This window comes from Podarcis gaigeae (assembly GCF_964106915.1).
Source record: "Podarcis gaigeae genome assembly, chromosome: 3".
Taxonomy (NCBI): Eukaryota; Metazoa; Chordata; class Lepidosauria; order Squamata; family Lacertidae; genus Podarcis; species Podarcis gaigeae.
In genome coordinates this window covers 110910869-110932251 of record NC_139680.1, presented here as the reverse complement: position 1 = coordinate 110932251, position 21383 = coordinate 110910869, and the positions used below count along the sequence as shown (strand labels likewise).

General features: G+C 38.9%; 2 protein-coding genes across 7 annotated transcripts in view; one reads left to right on the top strand and one right to left on the bottom strand.

Annotated features, from left to right (window-relative positions):
• CCDC88A (coiled-coil domain containing 88A) overlaps nt 1–19329 on the top strand; it is a 76415-nt gene extending 57086 nt beyond the window's left edge. The window contains exons 26-33 of one of the 6 annotated variants that reach the window (XM_083732957.1): nt 1979–2062; nt 3848–4051; nt 4323–4394; nt 5283–5363; nt 6836–7104; nt 8766–9246; nt 14187–14288; nt 15478–19329. In XM_083732957.1, the coding sequence (XP_083589083.1) occupies nt 1979–2062; nt 3848–4051; nt 4323–4394; nt 5283–5363; nt 6836–7104; nt 8766–9246; nt 14187–14251 (1256 nt within the window). In that variant the 3' untranslated portion in view covers nt 14252–14288; nt 15478–19329. Of the gene's footprint in view, nt 1–1978; nt 2063–3847; nt 4052–4322; nt 4395–4575; nt 5018–5282; nt 5364–6835; nt 7105–8765; nt 10064–10121; nt 10854–14186; nt 14289–15477 lie in introns of those variants that run through there. The other 5 variants (XM_083732958.1, XM_083732956.1, XM_083732954.1 and 2 more) reach the window with 5 other exon arrangements.
• A 1057-nt stretch (nt 19330–20386) lies between these two features.
• LOC310841192 (prolyl-tRNA synthetase associated domain-containing protein 1-like) overlaps nt 20387–21383 on the bottom strand; it is a gene marked incomplete at its 5' end in the record, with an annotated part of 10165 nt that continues 9168 nt past the window's right edge. The window contains one exon of the mRNA XM_083731776.1: nt 20387–20890. Within this exon, the coding sequence (XP_083587902.1) occupies nt 20453–20890 (438 nt within the window). The 3' untranslated portion in view covers nt 20387–20452. The remainder of the gene's footprint in view (nt 20891–21383) is intronic.

The following is a 21383-nucleotide window of genomic DNA, read 5'->3' as shown; positions in this document are numbered from 1 at the left end:
TTTATTTTGACTTGCCCAATATATTTTTTTCTATGTGCTTTTTGTAGTCCTTCTCTTCCCACAATTCTCTTGCAACTTTTTTCAGACAACTCAGATAACCTTTTTTAATCAAAATATGTATACAAATTTTAAATTCTTCTATTCCACCTCCACAGGGCGCACCATTTCAGTATGTTGCAGCAAAACCAACAGAGTGTTGTGGCACCTTTTAAAGACTCAGAGATTCATGCCACAATAAATATTTTATTCTTTATGGTGCCACAAGTCTCTGTTTCCATTTCATTACTTTTTAGACAAAATGAAAAGGTGAGGTTTTTATCCAAAATTGTGGAGAAAGATTTGAATGTGACAAAAATTAACCTTCCATAGTAACACACTTTGATTTGATATTTTACTCTTGTAAATGATACTTTACTACACTTTTCAGGGGAAGCATGGAATATCCATCACATGTTTGTTTCCCTTTATACTGCTGATCCCTGCTGGGCTGATACTTAACTCCTCAGCCAGCCAGTTGCTTCTAGGACATCTTTGAATGCTTCTATTATCACCCCTCCTAGCCAGTTATCAAGAGTGGGGTAGGTTTGGCTGAAGAGGAACCACCTCAGAGGCGTTTGCAGGGGGTGGGATTGGCATTCACTGGAAGGCTTAACCATATGCACATAGATTATCATATTATACAATGCATTCATGTTATCTCTGCAAAGAAGGGTTTTGGAATACATGTTTGTTGAAAACATGTATTTCCACCCGTAGTTGCTACACAAGGTGTCAACTGGTTTAGCAGAGAAGAAAGCCTGTGGCATGCCTTCTAGGACACTGCACTAAGCATGCTGTGGTAATGCTCCTTCACATGTGCACAGCACACAGATGAGGAAACAGGTCATGTGTAAGTGAAAATCAGTGTCTTCTCATTCAGCTTGTTTTAGTGCAAGTAAACACCATTGATCACAGTGGAACTTATTCATGAATGAACATACATAGATAATACTGGATGACTCCTTGACTGAGATGAAGGGCTTGTATGTACACTCATGGCTTACATCTTTTGCACTGGATTAGTAATAATGCCACATTGAAATGCAAATGTTTGCTTTATTACAAGGTCTTCTTGTATAGGTTTTCAACCCTGCCACAACCAAACATGTGAAAGCTTTCTGTAACATGCAATTTAAAATTCTCACTGCAGTTATTACATGTTTGATTTTTAATGTTCCCGCACTGTCACTGTTCTGTTTGTTTCTTTGTTCTGTCATTTTTCTGTTTGGTGCCTTCCCCCACTTCACACTCCAGTAGCAGTATGGTATATCATTTAACCAATAATTCTTATTTAAAGTGGTAATCAGTCAGAATATTACAGTATTCTGCACTCCATTCCAATAATTTCTTGATCATATGTTCAGATGGTGTGTAAAAGGAGGTAAAGGTTAGATACTGCTGTTCTTGGAAGTTAAATCAACTAAGATGAGTTCACATTAATACAATTTAAAACAAGTCATTAATGTGAAAAATACAATGACTGCTTGGTGGCAAGAAATGAAGGTAGTGCTTATTGAAAGATACTTTGATAAACCAGGTGAACTTTTTTTTTCCAGTATACCTTTCCATCTCAGGAAACCTGCTTGCTGGTTTTTGACTCCTTGCCCATAATTTTTGTGCCTGGGTTTGGGTTTGGCTTCTTTTTATATCTTTTTTTTTGCTTGGTTTTTAAGACATCCAATAGTTGTGAACTGTGAAAGTTCCTTATATTCCTCAGGCATGGTTTCCAGCGTTTCCTTGGATAGTTCCACAGTGAAGGCTTCATATCCATTGCCATTCAGCAACATGAGATTAATAGCTTTTAGTAAATAAAGTGCACCTAGCGGAAACTCAAGCATTCATTTCTGTCCTTAGTTTCAACATTTAACTTCCATCTGTTCTTCTCCCCTTTTTCTTTCATCTTCCCGTTTCCGTTTTTCCTTATGCTATGACATAAAAGTGGTTGCACTGAAAAGACTGCCCTTTTTGAGGAACAGACCGAAGGAAAAAGACAAAATGAAGGCCTTCTACCGTCGCTCCATGTGTAAGACTTTATGACAGTTCAGCTTCTTTTTAAATGGCTACACTGGCTTCTATTACTACTTTCACTAACCTTTCCGTGGACTGCGCTGTTTTTCCTATTTTGCAAAGTGCAAGTCCTGCTATAATACAAGGAGCTGAAGCAATGTTTCTAAACACCTTGGCACTCACTATACATAACTCTTGGGGTGTATAAAAATGTATATGTATTCTAATAATAATAATAATAATAATAATAATAATAATAATAATAATATAATTTATTATTTATACCCCGCCCATCTGGCTGGGTTTCCCCAACCACTCTGGGCGGCTTCCAAAAGAATATTAAAATACTGTGATACATCAAACATTAAAAGCTTCCCTAAACAGGACTGCCTTCAGATGTCTTCTAAAAGTCTAGTAGTTGTTGTTCTCTTTGACTTCTGGTGGGACGGCGTTCCACAGGGAGGGCGCCACTACCGAGAAGGCCCTCTGCCTGGTTCCCTGTAACTTGGCTTCTCGCAGTGAGGGAACCGCCAGAAGGCCCTCCCTTGGTGCTGGACCTCAGTGTCCGGGTAGAACGATGGGGGTGGAGACACTCCTTCAGGAATACTGGACCGAGGCTGTTTAGGGCTTTAAAGGTCAGCACCAACACTTTGAATTGTGCTCGGAAACGTACTGGGAGCCAATGTAGGTCTTTCAAGACCGGTGTTATATGGTCTCGGCGGCCGCTCCCAGTCACCAGTCTAGCTGCTGCGTTCTGGATTAGTTGTAGTTTCCGGGTCACCTTCAAAGGTAGCCCCACATAGAGCGCATTGCAGTAGTCCAAGCGGGAGATAAACAGAGCATGCACCACTCTGGCGAGGCAGTCCACAGGCAGATAGGGTCTCAGCCTACGTACCAGATGGAGCTGGTAAACACCTGCCCTGGACACAGATTTGACCTGTGCCTCCATGGACAGCTGTGAGTCCAAAATGACTCCCAGGCTACGCACCTGGTCCTTCAGGGGCACAGTTACCCCATTCAGGACCAGGGAATATGCATACATCTATCTACACACACAATGAACACACATTTATAGGTTCAAGTTCTGGGAATTATATGAACATATATGTGTTATGTGTGTATATTTATAAAGATATAGTGCACTCAATGCATTTGCACATTTTAAATTCCACTCCTAGTAATCAGTTTTATAAACACCTCAGTACAAATCTAGAAAATCATTTGCTTAAAAAAAATAAAATAAACAGTGACCTGTTATTCCTTAGAAATGTTTTACCATTTTAAGTTGAAGGAGTGGGGTGGGGAAATCAGGTATTCTTTGTCATTTCTTCAGTGAAATGCTCTTGGGAAAGTTGGGAGAGGACACATTTATTTTAAATACTTTCCTCTATTGTCATGCAATAAATATTATTCCTGCAAAAACCTGCACTGAAGGACCCCTTATCATTGCCAACACTGACTTTGTATTAGCACTTCTGCTCATCTTTCCCTGTTCATTCCATTTTTCATTGCGAAACATATCAGAGCTTCTAACATATATTTATTTATTGTATAGCACTCCAGCACAAGCATGGCGGTTGTAGCTAATAAAAAGCAATAAAATCATCTGTACAAGGAGGCTTTGGCTTTTTAACACTTTTCATTCATTCAGCCAATTGCATGTTTTAACATGTAGAAACTTGTGGACTGTAGCTTTCAGTATGCCTTGATGCTTAGGTAAATGAAGCATTTTACAGTACAAAATAAAACTTTTAAAAAACATTGAACCATGCTGATTCATTTGCTTTCATTTGCATCCCAGCCATGAATGACCTGGTGCAGTCCATGGTCCTAGCAGGAGGACAATGGACAGGTAGTTCTGAGCATCTGGAGGGTCCTGATGATATATCTACGGGTAAAAGGAGAAAAGAATTGGGATCTATGGCCTTCTCTACTACATCCATCAACTTTGCAACTGTCAACTCTGCTGCAGGCTTGAGATCCAAGCAGTTGCTTAATAATAAAGGTATAGGTAGAACCTTTTCACGCTGTGGTGTGGTTGTGTTGGTAACCGTAGCGTTATTGGAAACTGTTTGTACTCCATATTTCACATTTTTTTCCAGCAAATAACTGGAATATTTGATTTGCAGACTTGTGGAATATTAGGATGGGGAAACTAGTTGTATTTGTAAACTTTTGTGGGGATCAATGAGCCATAAAAATTTCTTGTGTTTTAGAGATGATAAATTATTCAAAGGTCTGTTTTTGCAACAAAATTGTGCTTGTTTCCCCTTTAGATGCTACATCTTTTGAAGATGTAAGTCCACAAGGAATTAGTGATGATTCTAGTACAGGATCAAGAATTCATGGTAAGATTTGTGCTTTAAAGGAGTAGCAGACCTATTACGGAAATGCTAGTAAAGTTTATCCAGAAATAGAAAATGACCTGCGTTGCAAGTGTGCATGTTTGTATTCTTTCCTTACATCTCATCTCATCTAATTGTATGGGAACTTTTCCATTTCTTTCACTCTGATTTCACTCTTAAACAGAACAAACCTATTCAGTATGAAGTGCACCTGAACAGGACCCAAATTTCTCTCCCCTCCATCAGTCCTGAGTATTTTAGAGTTCAATTGTGAGAACTTTCAGCTTACGAAATCTTCTGTTCAAAATTCATCTTATTAATAAATGTATTTTTCCTCTATCAAATTTTGGCATAGTTGTAAAATACTTCCGTTAAATTTGAATCACAGTAGTGCAGTTTCTAAAACCCTTTAACACTGCTTCTGCGCCTGCTTTGGTTAGGAGTAAAGAACATTCCTGATCCAGATGTTCTTTCTCTTCCTGTCGGTGACATTTCTGTAACTTGCAGAGTTCCATGTCAAAATCTTTTGTAAGTGCCTTAACCGCAACCAGATTTCTGCATGTTGGTGCCATTTCTCTTTAAAACCTTGGTTATTCCCATCAATAAACCTGATACAATTCAAAACATGTATTTTGTTTCTCTGTTCCTTCTTTTGCTAACCTGCTCGCTTGTCTAGTGTACTTTCCTAAAGTGCTGTCTTGGGCTGCCTGGGGACACCACCTTTTCCCACCTGCGAAAATCCACACTTTGACAGTGGACATGTTCAGCTTGTGCGATATCAGTAGTGCATGATTTCCTGCCTCAGAGCATTCTGTGATCAGAATGTACTAGGCGCAGTGTCATCTGCTATGGTATGTGCTTCATGCGATCTACTGGTTTTTTTCCATTTAGCTTCCAGACCAGCCAGCCTTGATAGTGGCAGAACATCCACTAGCAATAGCAATAATAATGCCTCACTCCATGAAGTCAAAGGTATGCTTCCAGGCAAATTGACACATCTGCTTCATTCCTCACATTTCCAGGGCAGGGAGGGAGAGAATTCAGGGCATGTTTTCCTTTCCTTTCATCATTTCATTCCTTTTTAGATGAAGCTCTGGAATAAGGTGGGTCACATGTCTGATTTAGGAAAAGTAAATTAATGCAGGACGTTGCAGATATTCATCCACCCCTATAGTGTAGTAGTGTATTCAGATACATTGCAATGCCTTGCAGCTCACATAAAACAAAATAGGAATAATGCTTTCAAATCCTTTTTTAGCCCGCAAACAAATGTCATATTAAGACAGAAAACCAACATTTCTAATATAACAGCAAATTACATTCTGGGCAGAAGACACATAGGCCATTTTTACTAACCATGTTGTAGTAAACTCATTGCCAGGCAAATGTCTTGGAATAAGACCTCTTGAATCACATGTGAATCAGCATTATTCTTTGGTTTTCTTCAAATGAAAGTGCCACTGCCTACAAATGAAGAGTAAATACATGGATAGTTCTAGAGAGGAATTCATGCTGTTGTGTTGCAAATGAGTAGAACCAAGGGAACAAGTGATACACCCAGCTTTTTCTGGTCCTTTGCTTTGAGACACACCTGACAGGATGATCTGTTTCCTCTTCTGTTGTAAAACAGTTGTATGCAAGGCAAAACTGGAAGATTTCTAGCAGTCACTGCCTTTAAGGGATTATTTAAACTTCAGTTAATTCATTTCACTGTATTTCTAGATAGTATCTGCTCAGTGGAAAATATGGATAGGTCTTCTAAAATGTTTGTGATTTTCCAGTATAAACAATTCCTTGCAGTAATGCATGATGTAGTTCAGTAGCATTGATAGTATATGCTGCCTGTTTTTCTTCAAAATAATAATAATTCAAAATAACACAAAGGGCAGCTTCCAGTTGGTTGATTTGTATCTGTTTAAGGAAACAATGTGAACTGGCATTTCTTCAACCTTTACTCCGTGCAAAATGGGATGTTTCTGCTCCAAGTCATGACAAACTGATACAGGCATTTGACGGAATGCATTTTTAAGAAACCTTTCTCGAAGAATATTTCTTGATCAATCTGAAAATAAATTATTTGCATTCCATCTTTTATATTTTTACCTTTTGCCATATGTCATAAATAGTAGTGGATGTCAACTTTGTTGCTGAACTGGGTCATATTTAATGTCTGGGATCTCATTTTGTTGAGAAAGATTAAACATTCAAAGTTATTTGGTGGTGGTGTTTAATTGGAAACATGCCATGTCACATTGAAGAACCTTACTAGGTAAGGCAAGGGAACTAACCTTTATTTCTCATATGGCTTCCCCATAGGTTTTTTAGTACCTTATGACAAATGCTTCTTCAATGTGACAAAGGGAAAACATCCAATAATGCATTGTTAATGTTTAAAAATAATATAGCGTGCATAATAAAGATGACAATACTGTTTATCCCTAAAGCAGGCACAGTTACTAACCAAAGCAGGCCACAAAGCCACAGCAGTGGAGAATTTAGCCTGCTTCATGAGCACGACGCATGGTCCAGCAGCAGCAGCAGTCCCATCCAGTATTTGAAAAGCCATGCCAGGTCTAGCCCCATGCTCCATCCCAAAATGTCAGAAACAATGGATAGACAAGGAACGCACAGAATTAAAACTGACTCCCCTGGAAGTGAAGTGGTTACTCTGCAGCAGTTCTTGGAAGAAAGTAATAAAGGTACTTCGGCTGAGGTACGTTGAAAAGCTACTTAATTTCACTTGGCAAAACATAAAGCTGCAAAACTTAGTGCACTTTTTAGGTTGCACAAGAAAATCTGGTAGTGACTTTACATTTGTAAAGGCCAGAATTCAGAATTAAGTTGGTTAGGAAAATTAATTGACACATAGGGTAGGAATTTTAGTAACATTATGAGACAGGGAAAGAGAAAACGAACCTATTCTGAGAAAAGAGCAAATCTCCTGTAGAACAAAGTCAGTCAGGAATGAATGAGCTAACTAATAAATGTAAATTAAACTTTTTTAGACAGAGTGTGGGTGCTCGCTCTCTGAACACAAAACTATAAGGTGTGAGTCGTTGTTGTTGTTTTTGTTTAGTCATTTAGTCATGTCCACCTCTTTGTGACCCCAATAGTGAGTCAATAGTACTACACAAAAGGCCTACACAAAATTGTTGCCAGGTCTGCTGTAGTCTGTGATCCAAAGAACAACGGGATGGGTATTTGCAAGCTCTTAAGAATTTTTCCAACACCCTTGTCAGGTTACATTTATCTTCAGACAGTACCATAGCCAAAACAACTCAAAAGTTACACTTTTAATCTCGACTTTTCTGCATTGCTTGTGAAATGCTTTGGACTGTGTCTTAACCACAGGAGATAAAGGAGATAAAGACTAATTGAAGAGCTATCTGACTATAGCATTTTCACCCACCCATCCCAAAATCTCCAGTGTGTATTTCCCATCATGATTGAACTGTGTCAAGAAAACAAGTGGCTGTATGCTGATGCCAAGTTCTAAAGCATTAAAATATTCTACCTTGGAATACAATAATGAACTTAATTTAAATAATAATAATGTGATTTTGGTGTTAATTTTTTTAATTGGATAATTTAATTCTTGTCTGTCTGGTCTCACATAAAATAGCCTTTTTAAAGATAGATAATATGGGTATACAACTAATTTATTGTCTTTTCCACTGTTTTGAAACAGACCCACTCATTTTCTCAGCTATTTATTAATAACAGTATAAACTTTTTGCCTGGCGACTGCTCAAATGCCACGATCCATTTGAAATAAGGTGCATTTGTGTTTAGGTGATTGGTTCTTAAATGAGCCTTAAAAAGGAAAGGCGGTCTTGTTCTTTTCTTATATCTTGGATCTTTTCCAAGGACTCCAACTGGGAGTTCCAAATCCGGAAGTCCACACAATGATTTCAGGCTTAGGCACTCCTGTACATGATGTTCAGATTGCTAAGGAAGTTGTTTAATCAGTCAGTGAGAAAGTTATGGGATAGATCTGAAAGTGAAATGACCATCATTGGTTGAGCCTTTTGATGTTGGAGGAGAAGGGATATTTGCGTAAATGTTAAAATAAATGGAAATATTCACAGAAATCAAAATGTCAAGGTAGGAATGTTTATTTTCAGTAAGTTTATGCATTTAAAATTGAAAAAAGAAATTGTGGCTTTTCCATTATTAAGTAAACTTAGTCCAGTAGCATATTGATAAAACTACTAAACCTGGGTGATACCTAAGTATCAACGATTTCCATTATTTGAACTGCATCATGGTTATGCATGTTTGTTCTGTCAAAGTATGAAACACTCTCTTGCAGAAACATTAAGAAACAAAGCAGCAGATAATGAATTAACTTATTTGGATATCTATCTTTTGCAGCTCAAGTCCTCAAGCCAAGATAATCTTTTGGATGAAGTGATGAAATTTTTTTCTGAAAATGCTGAATTGGTCAGTAGAGATAAATTAAGAAAACAGTCATCAGGCAGCGGTGGTATTGCCAGATCACAGAGTGTGAAAAACACAATGGAGTTCTCCGATGGAAAGTCAGCTAAACAAGGACACCTTACAAGGCCCAGCTCGCGTAGAATGGAAGATGCCAACTTTGCAAACTCTTCAAAAACGCTTACAGCAGGCACTAAAGGAAGGGCCAGGTCTGTTAAAGAAAGTGTACAATCACAACGACAATCAAAAGATTGTAATCCTTATGCTACTTTACCTCGTGCAAGCAGTGTGATTTCGACTGCAGAAGGAACGACTCGGAGGACAAGCATCCATGATTTTTTGTCTAAGGACACTAGGCAGCCAGTATCAATTGATCCAACTCCACCTACAGGTGACAGAAGCGTCCCATCAGCTTCTAGTGAGTACAATCCCCAACAACACTCCTCTGTTTTTCATTATCCCCCTTTTCCTTCAATTACCTCGTCAGAAAATGACTTGGGTAGGATAGCTACGCTAGATAATTCTACATGTAAATCAGAAAAGGCTAGGAGTTCAAGAACAGGCAAGACAAATTTTATTACTAAAACATTTTCTTGTAGTAATGTGTACAATGAGAAAATGGGCACATCAACAAGCATTATAGGTAAGTTGTCTGCAGTTCGTTTGTCCAGGCCATTTTTGGCCCTCAACACCGAATTAGTCAGCAATGTTAGTGGACTGCCCCAAATGCCTGTATCAAAGACAACTGATAAGACATTTGATTCATCTGTGAAATCTCCACAGAATGATCACAAACTACCTTCTGAGAATCAGAAATCATCTGATGGCAGAAATGTAGAGATGAATCAGAATAGTGGTGAATCTACACCACTTACCCATTCAAATGCTAGTGATAGTAAAATACCGTCACCCGTTTCTGAAGATACTCAGACTGTTTGGTATGAGTATGGTTGTGTATGATAAACATATATAATATTAAGTAAATCTCTGCTACACATTGTGGATGTTCTTGTTAATGTTAATAGATTTAGACTATATTTAAATTTACTAGCCATGATAGTAACTAGGTGTACATATTTTTCTCGAAATGGAGATGGAGAATTCACCTTACCCCCTTAGCATGTGAATGAATGTACAATTGTAACCATGCCAAAGCTTGCATGAAACATTAACTGCACTGTATAATTTCTGCATGCCTTTTAAAAGCCTTAATAATAAAAGCTAACTGTATTTTATTTTCTATTTGTTATAAATATTTTATTTTCTATACATTACTGGATGCATGCTAACCAGTTGCATGGTGCTGTGCCAGAAACAGCACAAAAAAACAGGTAACTTTCAGCAACAGTACATTCAGTTTTTCTTCCTTTCAGAGTCCACATTATCATGTAGATTATACATTTTGGACTCAATTCAACTAAAGCTGGTTGTGACTGATATAAAATTAATGGAACCAACTCGGCTGTAACTGACTCAAGTCTCATTGCCTAGTGGCTTACAGATCAGTTACATGCATGTTTACTTGGAAATAAGCCTCACTTTTGACTTACTTCCTAGTAGGTGTGTTTGGAATTAAATCTTAGCTTTGACAAGCTTTAGCTGGATTGGGGCCTTTTTGTATCAGTGTCCTTTCCCTGTTTTGCTGGTGAAAAACTGCAGGAGGCCCCTCTGCACCTCTAGCTTTTTACTTTGGACGTATACAAATTCTACTTAATAAATGAGCCATTCTCAAAATAGTGACTATAGTTTGCACACTGAATGTGTACTACCATTCATGCTGATAAAACATCAAAGGTTTGGAATCCTAAACAGTGGGCCTTTTCTGTTTAATGATACATAACTAAATGTAGTTTCGTTGGAAAAGTTGACCCTCTTCATCTTTCCCTTTTATGTGCTTTTCCCGTCCCATGCTTGATGTATTTACATGGTCATGGTGTTGTCTCGTCGATAGAGCTTTATCTGAATCTTTATTATATAGCTTTTAATGGATTTTTACAGTGTATTAAAATAAAAAATAAACTGGTATTACGGTATTCTTATTTTCTGTTCAGGGATGTGATAGTGAATTAGAAAATGATGCACAAAATGTTTTTTTTTAATTGGCCTGATGGTCCAACATGCTGCTTTAGACATGTCCAAGGTCTTGGGTTGACAGCTTTCTTTGAGAAAGTAGAATTCCATGCCATAGAAAAAGTTGAGTTTAAAGAACCCTGATTTTATTTTATTTTTCCTTTTTTGCCCTTCCCCAAGATGCTTCATTTTCTAAAATAGTAAGCAATACAGCCTGTGGGTCAGGGAGATTCTGGGTTCTCCAGGTAGGGTGGGGAACAACTCCCATGTGAAATCCTGGAGAACTGCTGTATCAGTACAGGCAGCAATGAGCTAGGTGGATCATTGGACTGGCTTTGTGCAAGACAGCTTCCTATATTGATTAACTGTTCAAGAAATACAAGCTTAAAGACATTTTGGACTGCAGAACTACTTGAGAGTCTTGTGACCAGAACATGGTGCATCTAAACCAATTTTCATAGTTGCAATAAACCCTAATGCAACATGAGCTTGTTTGAAAGCAAAGAGTTATTGTGGGTTAAATTCCAAAATCGTTCAGTGAATAAGAATCCACAGGTACTTCAGGTAAAAGCATGGGCTACTTTCAGCATGCTTTAAGCTTGGGCACAACTATTTGGAATTTCTTCTTCTTTGAACAGCAGGAACACCCCCTGTGCCACATCACACTATCCATCTCTAAGAGTTCCCTCACCTTCAGTAGTGATTTGCCACGGGATGTGGTGGACCGTTGTTCATGAAAATAAGCACGAAGCCCCTTTGCATGCACAAAACTTAGTTTTATAGTTCTTTGGATCCTCAATATGCATCTGTTTCTTTTTAGGAAAGTAGAAGTTATTAGCTGCTGGGTGACCTTGGGCCAGTCACACTTCTTTGAAGTCTCTCAGCCCCACTCACCTCACAGAGTGTTTGTTGTGAGGGAGGAAGGGAAAGGAGAATGTTAGCCGCTTTGAGACTCCTGAAGGGGAGTGAAAGGCGGGATATCAAATCCAAACTCTTCTTATAATAAGTGAGGTGTTTAAAAATTGCATTAGGAAAAATAAATTTCTGGGAAAATGAAAAATGCCTTTCCTAATTTTGATTGGCAGCCTATTTGGAGACTGAAGATTACTCTCAGGAGCAGCATAATCAGAATGCTACAGGAAAAACTCACTAACCGTGTTTTTCGCTCTATAAGACACACCCAACCATAAGACGCACCTAGTTTTTAAGGAGGAAAACAAGAAACAAGAAAGCAATGCAAACCTCTTGAGCGAAGACGGAGCGCTACTCCCTCTTCGCTCAGGAGGCTTTGTCGGGCTATCTCTGAAGCCAGGAGAGCAAGAGGGATCGGTGCGCATCGATCCCTCTTGCTCTTCTGGTTTCAGCGATAGCTGCGCAGCCTGCATTCACTCCATAAGACGCACATACATTTCCCCTTACTTTTTAGGAGGGAAAAAGTGTGTCTCAGCTATCTGGCCACCTCCAGGGACCAAAGGACTTGCTTTTTTTTGTCCCCATCTTAAAAAGACAAGAGGAACAAATAACTAAATTACACCTTTAAACTGAAGTATTTTATGCAAGCTAATTTAATTCCATTTTGTCTTAATTATTTACATTTGTGATACATGAAGAATTCAGTGGTGTTTGAGGAAAAGTCAGGAAAAAAGGTCCTTCACAGATATAAAACTTTTCTAAAAAATCTTGTCACAACTGACAAAATGTCCTGTAAATGCTGGCTGATAACTTATTGCTTCTTCTTTTGTGGTCTCTGTGCAGTCCCACATATAGGGTCTGTGCCAGTAAGTGCGAATTCACTACCAGTTAGGGCTAGCCGATAAATGTTTTGGTCAGAAACCAGCCCATTGCCCTGACGGTGTAGAATTCAAGGGGCTTGGCCCCTCTCCGCTCAGTACCTTCCTGACTACTCCAGCACTGGTATCTGTAAGAATTTGTTTTGCTTTTCCCCCCTGAGGAAAGTATGAACTAAACCTGCCTTCTGTTTTTTTCTTTAATTCTATATTCAGCTCTTTTCTTCAGTGCTGTTCTTTCTGTCTTCAATTTTGCATTTGATGTGGTTTTGTTTATATGCCTCTATGGGTGCTTTCACTGCTTCCAAGCAGATGCTTGTAGCGCAGAGGGCAACTTTTCTGATTTTTTGGTGTAGCAGTAGGTCATTACCAACCCTTTAGTATTAGGCAGAACCTCTGTCTTGGCGAGGTTCCCTTGGTAGCACTCCACCAGGCAGGTGTGTCAAAATCACTCGTCCCAGCTCTGAGCATCATTGTGAGGACAGGCTATATTGGCAACACAATCTGATGTCTAAACCCACACAGACAACATGACACTGTTCTGTTCTGTCCATAGTGTTACTGATGGGCAGGTCTGATCTTACATGCCAGGGAGCAGTTACTAGCATTGAGCTTCTGTCACCTAACTTAACTGTGACATCATTCTCCTTTTATAAGTGGACCCACTTTGTTTGATGGGACTTACTTCCTAGTAGGTGTGTTTGGAATTGAATGAGTGACAAAGGAATTACTGTATTTTTCACTCTATAAGACGCACCAGACCATAAGACGCACCTAGTTTTTGGAGGAGGAAAACAAGAAAAAAAATAATTCTGAATCTCAGAAGCCAGAACAGCAAGAGGGATCGCTGCGCAGTGAAAGCAGCAATCCCTCTTGCTGTTCTGGCTTCTGGGATAGCTGCGCAGCCTGCATTTGCTCCATAAGACGCACACACATTTTCCCTTACTTTTTAGGAGGGAAAAAGTGAGTCTTATAGAGCAAAAAATACGGTATATAGTTGATTCTGTACACGGGCCTTTCAGTGCATTTTTTTAAAAAATTGCATAAATTGACCCTAAGTAAAAGAATTAAATACAAGTCCAGCATCCCAAGAAAAGCATGAGGCACTTGATTGTTTTGTGAATTGGGACAGTTGTTTTGCTTGCAAGGAAAGGCTTGCTTGAAGACTTACTTTTCTAAGCAAAGAGCTAATTTCAGATAATTTGATTTTGCATGTTCCATTTTATTGCATGCAAGGATAATTTGCTGCTTTACAGACTTTATTGGTAGGATGCATAAATCAAATGCACATGTTTTGCTGCACAGTTTCTTAAATGTTCTTGTTATTGTAGTCTATTGACAGAATAAAGTTGTAGCGCCTCCAGTTGTGTTCCTACCTTCCCTTTTTGTTCCTCTCCATTTTTGTGAACTTTTGGTCAGTAGTACCTAACAGTATATGTTGCAACATCAGGTAATTTCCTCCCTTGCTGAACAAGTAACACAAAATGCTTTTCTTCTGCAGATGTGGAAGCTAACCCAGAAAACAGAAATTCAAAAAGCAGGTCTAGGGAGCAACAAAGCTCCTAATTCTATTACCCCCACTACATGAGATGTGGGCCAAGTGGTGAGTTTTCTGCCCAACATGTAAATGAGATTGCTTTCATTTACAGAGGAGTAAAAAACTAACATTTATAAATAAAAACAAGCGCAATTTGCATTAACAGTTGTCAGTACCGCTTGCATTAAATGGCTCACTATCTTGCTTACTGTATTCAAGCTAAGCCAGCATGTGACACTTATTTATCTACCCAGGCATGGAGTGTCCAGTCTTCTAAATCCACCTTGCTTTTCTCATATATGTCTCCAATAATAAATCACAGTGTATAGTAGCAAGTCACTATCCAAAAAATGACAATGCGTTGTTCATTTGGGGACTCCTGTGCAATCCTGTGCCAGTGTAACCTTTATGTTAACTGCCTCTGAAGAGCCAGCTGTATTATACTGCTCATTTTTATACTGGTCATTTTCTCAAGCATATCCATTTTGAGGCTACAATAATACCCATTTTAGAACATGATATATGATCAGAGCCATGCAGACTCTATAGAAACAGATTTTTTTTAAAAAAAATTACACCCAGAAACAGTTTAAGTTTTGTGGTTCTGGATTCTACGAATTAAATAAATTAAGCGCAGTGCTTCTTATTTTATTTAACTGTCATTTTTACTATTTTGCTTGATTTATTTCAGTTATGTTGAGGGCACAGAAGTATTCATGGCCTTTTGTGTACATTGGGAATGCTGTTCAGACCCCCACCCCTCCAGCTCCTAAAAAACTTGTTTTCAATCATATCTTTGCAGTCCTAAGGACTTGAAACCCTATCTTTAAAAAACAACCATGAATTATTATCAAACTTGAGTTCTACCCTAAGTAGCACCACTTGTGCTTTCTTCTCTGTCAATCACAGAGACTTCCAGCATATGCACAGCCCTGTATAGTATGCATGTAAAAGCATAGCTACAGGAATTGAAAGGCTGCAATCCTATACACATTTACATGTAAGTCCTATTGAAAATAATGGGACTTGTTTCTGGGTAATCATGTATAGGATTCAATTATAACAGTGGTGCCCAGATGCCATTATATAATATTTTACTCTTGGCATTCTGTCTCCCTTCTTCTTAATCATTGCTTAAACCATTTCTATTGTGTCCTCCTAGTTCTTGTAGTCACTTTACTTTTTTATATCTCTTCTATATCTTTTTAAGCTTTTCTTACGTTTACTTCTCTTTCTACTTTTCACTTGAACACAGAGAGAAAAGTGTCCTTCAGTATCTCAGTGTGAAGCCTTTATTACTGAAGTAACAAGGCATCCGGCTATAGGAATCATGTTGTGTTTTTAAAAATAGTTGAAGGTTTTACAGGCCGACATGAATAGAACAATCAAGAAATATGCATCTTCTTTCCTTGAATCAAGGAGCTGTGCTGGTGTCTCCTGCTGAATTTTTTTAAAGAAGGAATTTATTGCACATTGCACTGTTAAGATCTACTGAATAAAGGACAGCTTTAACCTCTCTAATGACCAAGGGTTGTATGGCCTCAAGATTTGCTCCAGGAACTCAATTGCTTTTTTTTCTTCATTCCTTTATGAACCCCAGTCATCAACTGCTTACTGTTTCTGCTAATAATTAGCAATATTTAGTTCTGTAAATCTGAAGGGGGAGAAGGCTGTAGTATATTGTGGAATTTGTTGTAAATACAGGTACAAAAATGAACCCCTCAAGCTTATTTTATTGGTTTGCATAATTTGCATGATGTTGCTCTTTGTAAAATGCTGGTTATTTTGGTGCAAATGGCAAGAAGAAATTGTTTAGGTACCTGAAAACTTAGCTAAACACTTTAATCCACACTCGACATGAATTTTTTTTCTTCCATGAGTTTTCAAGGCAACAAGTTATTTTGCAAAACAATACAATTGGGGTGGGGTGGGGGCAGGGAAACGATGGAATTAATATTCCTGGAACTTTCTATGTCCAATAAAACAATCTCTGTTTTCAACAAATACAAATTTTGGAACAAAACTGTCTTTAAGTTAAATATTTTGTATTTTTACTTGTGTTTTTTAATTTGTGATTTTGTTAGCTTATTATGGTTTAGGAGGAAGCTTTATGGGGGAAGAAGATGGTAAACAAGGTTCTGATAAGCATTTTGAAGCCATTCCTTTTATTAAGGCTCTTACTAATATTTCCACCTTTTTGTTCCTTATAATTGTATATGAATTAAGATTTATTAATGCTGTTGGTACTTTAAAAATATTTGTTGTATGCATTTGTCTTAAAACTCTTGCAAAGAGCACAGGAAAATAGATTTGGTTAATCCTGGGAAATGTACATGAAATTATCCTGGTTTATATTAAATTTCAAAGGTTTATTTTCTTACGAGTCACTAAATGTATTAATATTTCCATGACAATATATCGCATTTTAACCATTTAACCTCATTGGGTTCATTCAACCTTGCTAATATTTATGCACATGGGCATCCTTAAACCTCACCACGCTTCATTTTTATTTCAGCCAAACTATTTGCAAGGAGTTGTACTATATCTAAAAGCCCAGCCCTTGCTAATCTGGGTCCCACCAGATGTTTTGGTCTACAACTCCTATCAGTCCCAGCCAACATGGCTGCTGGCTGGGTCTGCTTCATCTCAGGGTTGTGGGTTCGAACCTCATGTTGGGCAAAAGTTTCCTGCTTTGCCGGGGGTTGGACTAGATGACCCTCGTGGTCCCTCCCAGCTCTACAATTCTATGATTCTATGGAGCGTTGTAATCCAAAACATCTGGAGGGTGCTATGTTTGTGAAGACCGACCTAGTAAAAACTCCTGTTGGGCTGGGACTGGAGCCCCCTATGTTAATATCAAACATTTTTTTAAAAAAGAAAGCATTTTGTACAGCCTTGCAAACGTTTATTACAGCCATCAGGCTTCTTGCAAATGATTACTAATGCTATTTGTAATGTAAGAATAGGTTCTGTCTCCCCCACTGGCAAATGAAACAGCAAGGTGCAAATGAAACACAGCAGGGCCAGATAGGCAGAGTAGCTCACCATTCCAGTCCTGTCCTGAGAGCAGCAAACATTCAGAATCCCCCCCCAATTCAGGCATGTTCCTGAACAATAAGCATGTAACTGGATGAAGACACACACACACACACACACACACACACACACACACACACCCAAGCAGGGCATCTGATGTCCAGGCTTTTCATTTTGTTCTGTGCGGTTTTAATCTTGCGGTTTAATTTTGGTTCAGGCTGTGCATCTTTCAACCCTGGAGGGGGAGCGTATTATAAATACTTGTAATAAATAATGATAAATTACAGGCAGCATACAGCTAGTGTGTTTGTGTGGAGAGTCTCTTCAGCTTAAAAGTTGTATGTACTTCATACCCTCTGCATGGGATGGTAGGATTGTGGCCATAATTGGTAATTTCTGAGTCCATGGCCTTTCAAATATTACCATGCATCCTTGACTATGATTTTGTCAGAATAAAAATAGAATAAAATGAACGAACGGTAAACTCCCCTTGAAGAGGAAAACAGAAGAGGTTGGATACTAGGCATATGAAAATCACATAAAACACATCAGTATTTTTGTTCAGTAGAGGGTTGTACCACCCTGTCTTGTGTCACCAGTCTCTTCCCCTCTGAAGATACGGGATCTTTTAAAAGGATGATTTTAATATCTGGGAGCATTGATGTTTCTAAATGTGGGTGTACATGGAGATGGTGATTAGCTAGCTTTGTAGATCAGCTTGTTTTTTTTTTTTAAATGAACTGATCCTAAGCTTCTGTTGCTTTGTTTAGACTCTCAAGCTTTCGGGAACAATCGTGTGTTTTTCATGCATTTACCAACCCGCTGATTGACCATACCTATTTTCTTAAGATTTGCACCTTTTTGAGCTTTGCACTTGTTTCATATTCCTGTGTGCTTTGGCTTAATGATTTGTTTCACATGCACTCTACCTTTCTACAGGCAATTATATCAGCTAGAGACTGACTCTCATCTACCTGGAACTTCTCTTGTGCATGCAGGCCTCCCTTGAAGTCAAAGGGAGTTGCGCAAGAGCGTTGCTTTATTTTCACAACACTTGCACAGGCAAAGTGAACGCAAGATCATGCCTTTTATGATTTACCTGTTTTGGCAATAGGCTGGAGTTAGCACTATGTGTAAGGTTTTGTTGGTGGTTGTTTTTGTTTTTAATAGCATAATTCAAAGTTTTAAGACTGAAATACAATCTTCCCTTAACAAAACTTAATTCATTGATATTTTGCAGAGGAAGAGGCTCACGAGCTGCAAGCATTTTGCTTCTCTAGCTCTTTCTCAACAAGCCTAGTAATTTGTTTTGTATAAAGCCAGATGGTTTTCTGCTAATAGCTTAACAGAAAACAGTGCCTGGATTTTATGCAGGAGAACCAAAGCCCTGTATATTTTTAGCTTCCCTTCCCAGAGCACATTGAGGAGTATAACCTGGCTCCCTGATCTCTCTAGATTCCATCACTTATGAATCGGAAAGAAAATTGAAATGGTCCTCCCACTTAATCTCAATTTTCATTGCCGTCTACCCCGTTTCTAAAAATAATCAACTTTTTTAAAAACTTTATAAAGTCTGTGACAGTGTCAGAAATTAATGTGTCACTTCACCATCTGTTTAAATTCCAGCACCTTTAAAACGAAATGCAAGGGCTTTTTCACTGCACAAGACAATATCCAGCAGCTGGAAAGTGGAAGCTGGAAACGTGTTGTAATACAATGAAATGTTTTAATTTCCGCTCTGCTGCTGCAGTTGCCAAGGCTACAATCGCCTTTTCCAGAATGCATTGTTTCTTAAAATGTTTTGTGTTCTGAGAGACTGAGCAGCTCCAGCAATGGTGTGAACTGTTGTGTGTATGTGTGAGTGTGTGTGTGTAGCTCAAGCATTGTTAAGAATGGAACTGCCTTAAAAGGAGGGAGCACCTGGGTGCGACACAAACTGTTTAAACACTGTTTTACAGAAGCTGTTATTTAAAGCTGTAGTTTTCCTTTCTTATACCTATTAAGGAGTTTTGTAATGTTTGCCATTGTACACGACTTAATTATGTTATTAAAATTCCAAGCCAAATAACTCAACTTTCCCTCTCTCTTTATTTGCCTTTTTCAAAGATGCTTTTATTTGGTCCTTCCTGAGCACAGAGTTGGAACTAAAGGACTCTGTATCTGGAAAATGGTAATAAAATCATGTTTGTTGCTTATAGCCACCACCCATCCTACCTGAGCGGCAAACGATTAAGTCAAATGTGGTTGTATTTGGAATTGCATAAATTGTACTGGTTGCCACAAAGGGTGGAGATTTTAGGTACTGAATCAGACATTCTAGATTTCAAACATGTGGCCTTACCGCTGACTCACAGCCACTCACAGGGACTGATGTTGCTGGAAATAACAATGGTCACATCCACACCACAAACTTGAAGCACTCCTTTACCACTTTAACAGCCATGGCCTACCTGCCCAAACTCTGCCTCCCAAGAATCCTGGGATCTGTGTTTAAGGCTTGTTAAGGGTGCTAGAAGTGAGAGCTGGACCATAAAGAAGGCTGATCGCCAAAGAATTGATGCTTTTGAAATATGGTGCTGGAGGAGACTCTTGAGAGTCCCATGGACTGCAAGAAGATCAAACCTCTCCATTCTGAAGGAAATCAGCCCTGAGTGCTCACTGGAAGGACAGATCCTGAAGCTGAGGCTCCAATACTTTGGCCACCTCATGAGAAGAGAAGACTCCCTGGAAAAGACCCTAATGTTGGGAAAGATGGAGGGCACAAGGAAATGGGAACGACAGAGGACGAGATGGTTGGACAGTGTTCTTGAAGCTACCAGCATGAGTTTGACCAAACTGCAGGAGGCAGTGGAAGACAGGAGTGCCTGGCGTGCTCTGGTCCACGGGGTCACGAAGAGTCGGACACGACTAAACAACAACAACAACAAAGGGTGCTGACAATTACAGCTTTGAGAGGGGTACACTACAGTTCACAATATTCTTTGGCAGGGGGATAGCCATGACTGTATAAGTGCGCTTTAAAAGTGTGGTGTGGATTATCGTTATCAAATACATCATGAAACCGGTAGTAACTTCCTAACTAAAGATAAACTATTATAATTTTGAAAAACACTATACAAATAAAATTAACGGATAGCTAGCATCTTTAAATTTTCATGACATGATTTTACATATAAAACGGTGGTATAAAGCTACTTGTCACTTTCATCAAAATGTACAATTGTGGGCTCATGTCCTGTGGACTTCAGGAATCTTAGAAATTCATCTGGATGTAGTCCCATAGTTGCTGCATTTGTCATTGGGTGAAAATACAACATGTCGTGGCCTCCTTCCAGAAAGTCAGAATCCAACACAAACTTCACATCTCCCTGGTCACAGAAAAGAGCTAGGGGCGTTGCACACCCCTGGCCAACTTTCAGCTTCTCAAGCATGGCCGCTTCGTCAGCAAAACGAAGATTCCCGCTCCCGACGCCTAGTTTCTTTGCCAAGTCATTTAAATTGATTTGCCTGTCGTGGAGGACCGTCACCAGCCAGAACCCTTTTTTCTTCTTATCTTTAAGGAAAAGGTTTTTGCTGTGTGCTCCTTTCAGATGCTGGACGTAAGGCATCATTTCTTCAACTGTGAACACCTAAAAGAGATCATTGAAAAAGTTTGGCTATTCCTTGCACAATCCATTGGCCGAGCTTTTCAAATTACACATAAGCCACAATTCACAGAATGACTCATGCGCAAACCCCAATGCAATGACTGCAAAAATCTTGCTCATTTCAACATAGTGCATACAGGAGAACTCCCAAGCGGAATGTTTCCACAGGCTTCCTATACAGGAACAAGACTGACTAGTGTAAATCTAGAAATATGCCTTCCAAGCCTGAGCTCGAGATCATTTTCAGCAAGAAGGGACTATATCAGGATGTGTTCCATATGGGTCACTGTCCAGCAACTAGTCACACCCAGGTTTATCAAAATGATGGGGTGTGAAGCGCTCCAGAGTAATTTACCCAATTTCCCCTTGCTTATACAGTGGTACCTCGGGTTAAGTACTTAATTCGTTCCGGAGGTCCGTTCTTAACCTGAAACTGTTCTTAACGTGAAACACCACTTTAGCTAATGGGGCCTCC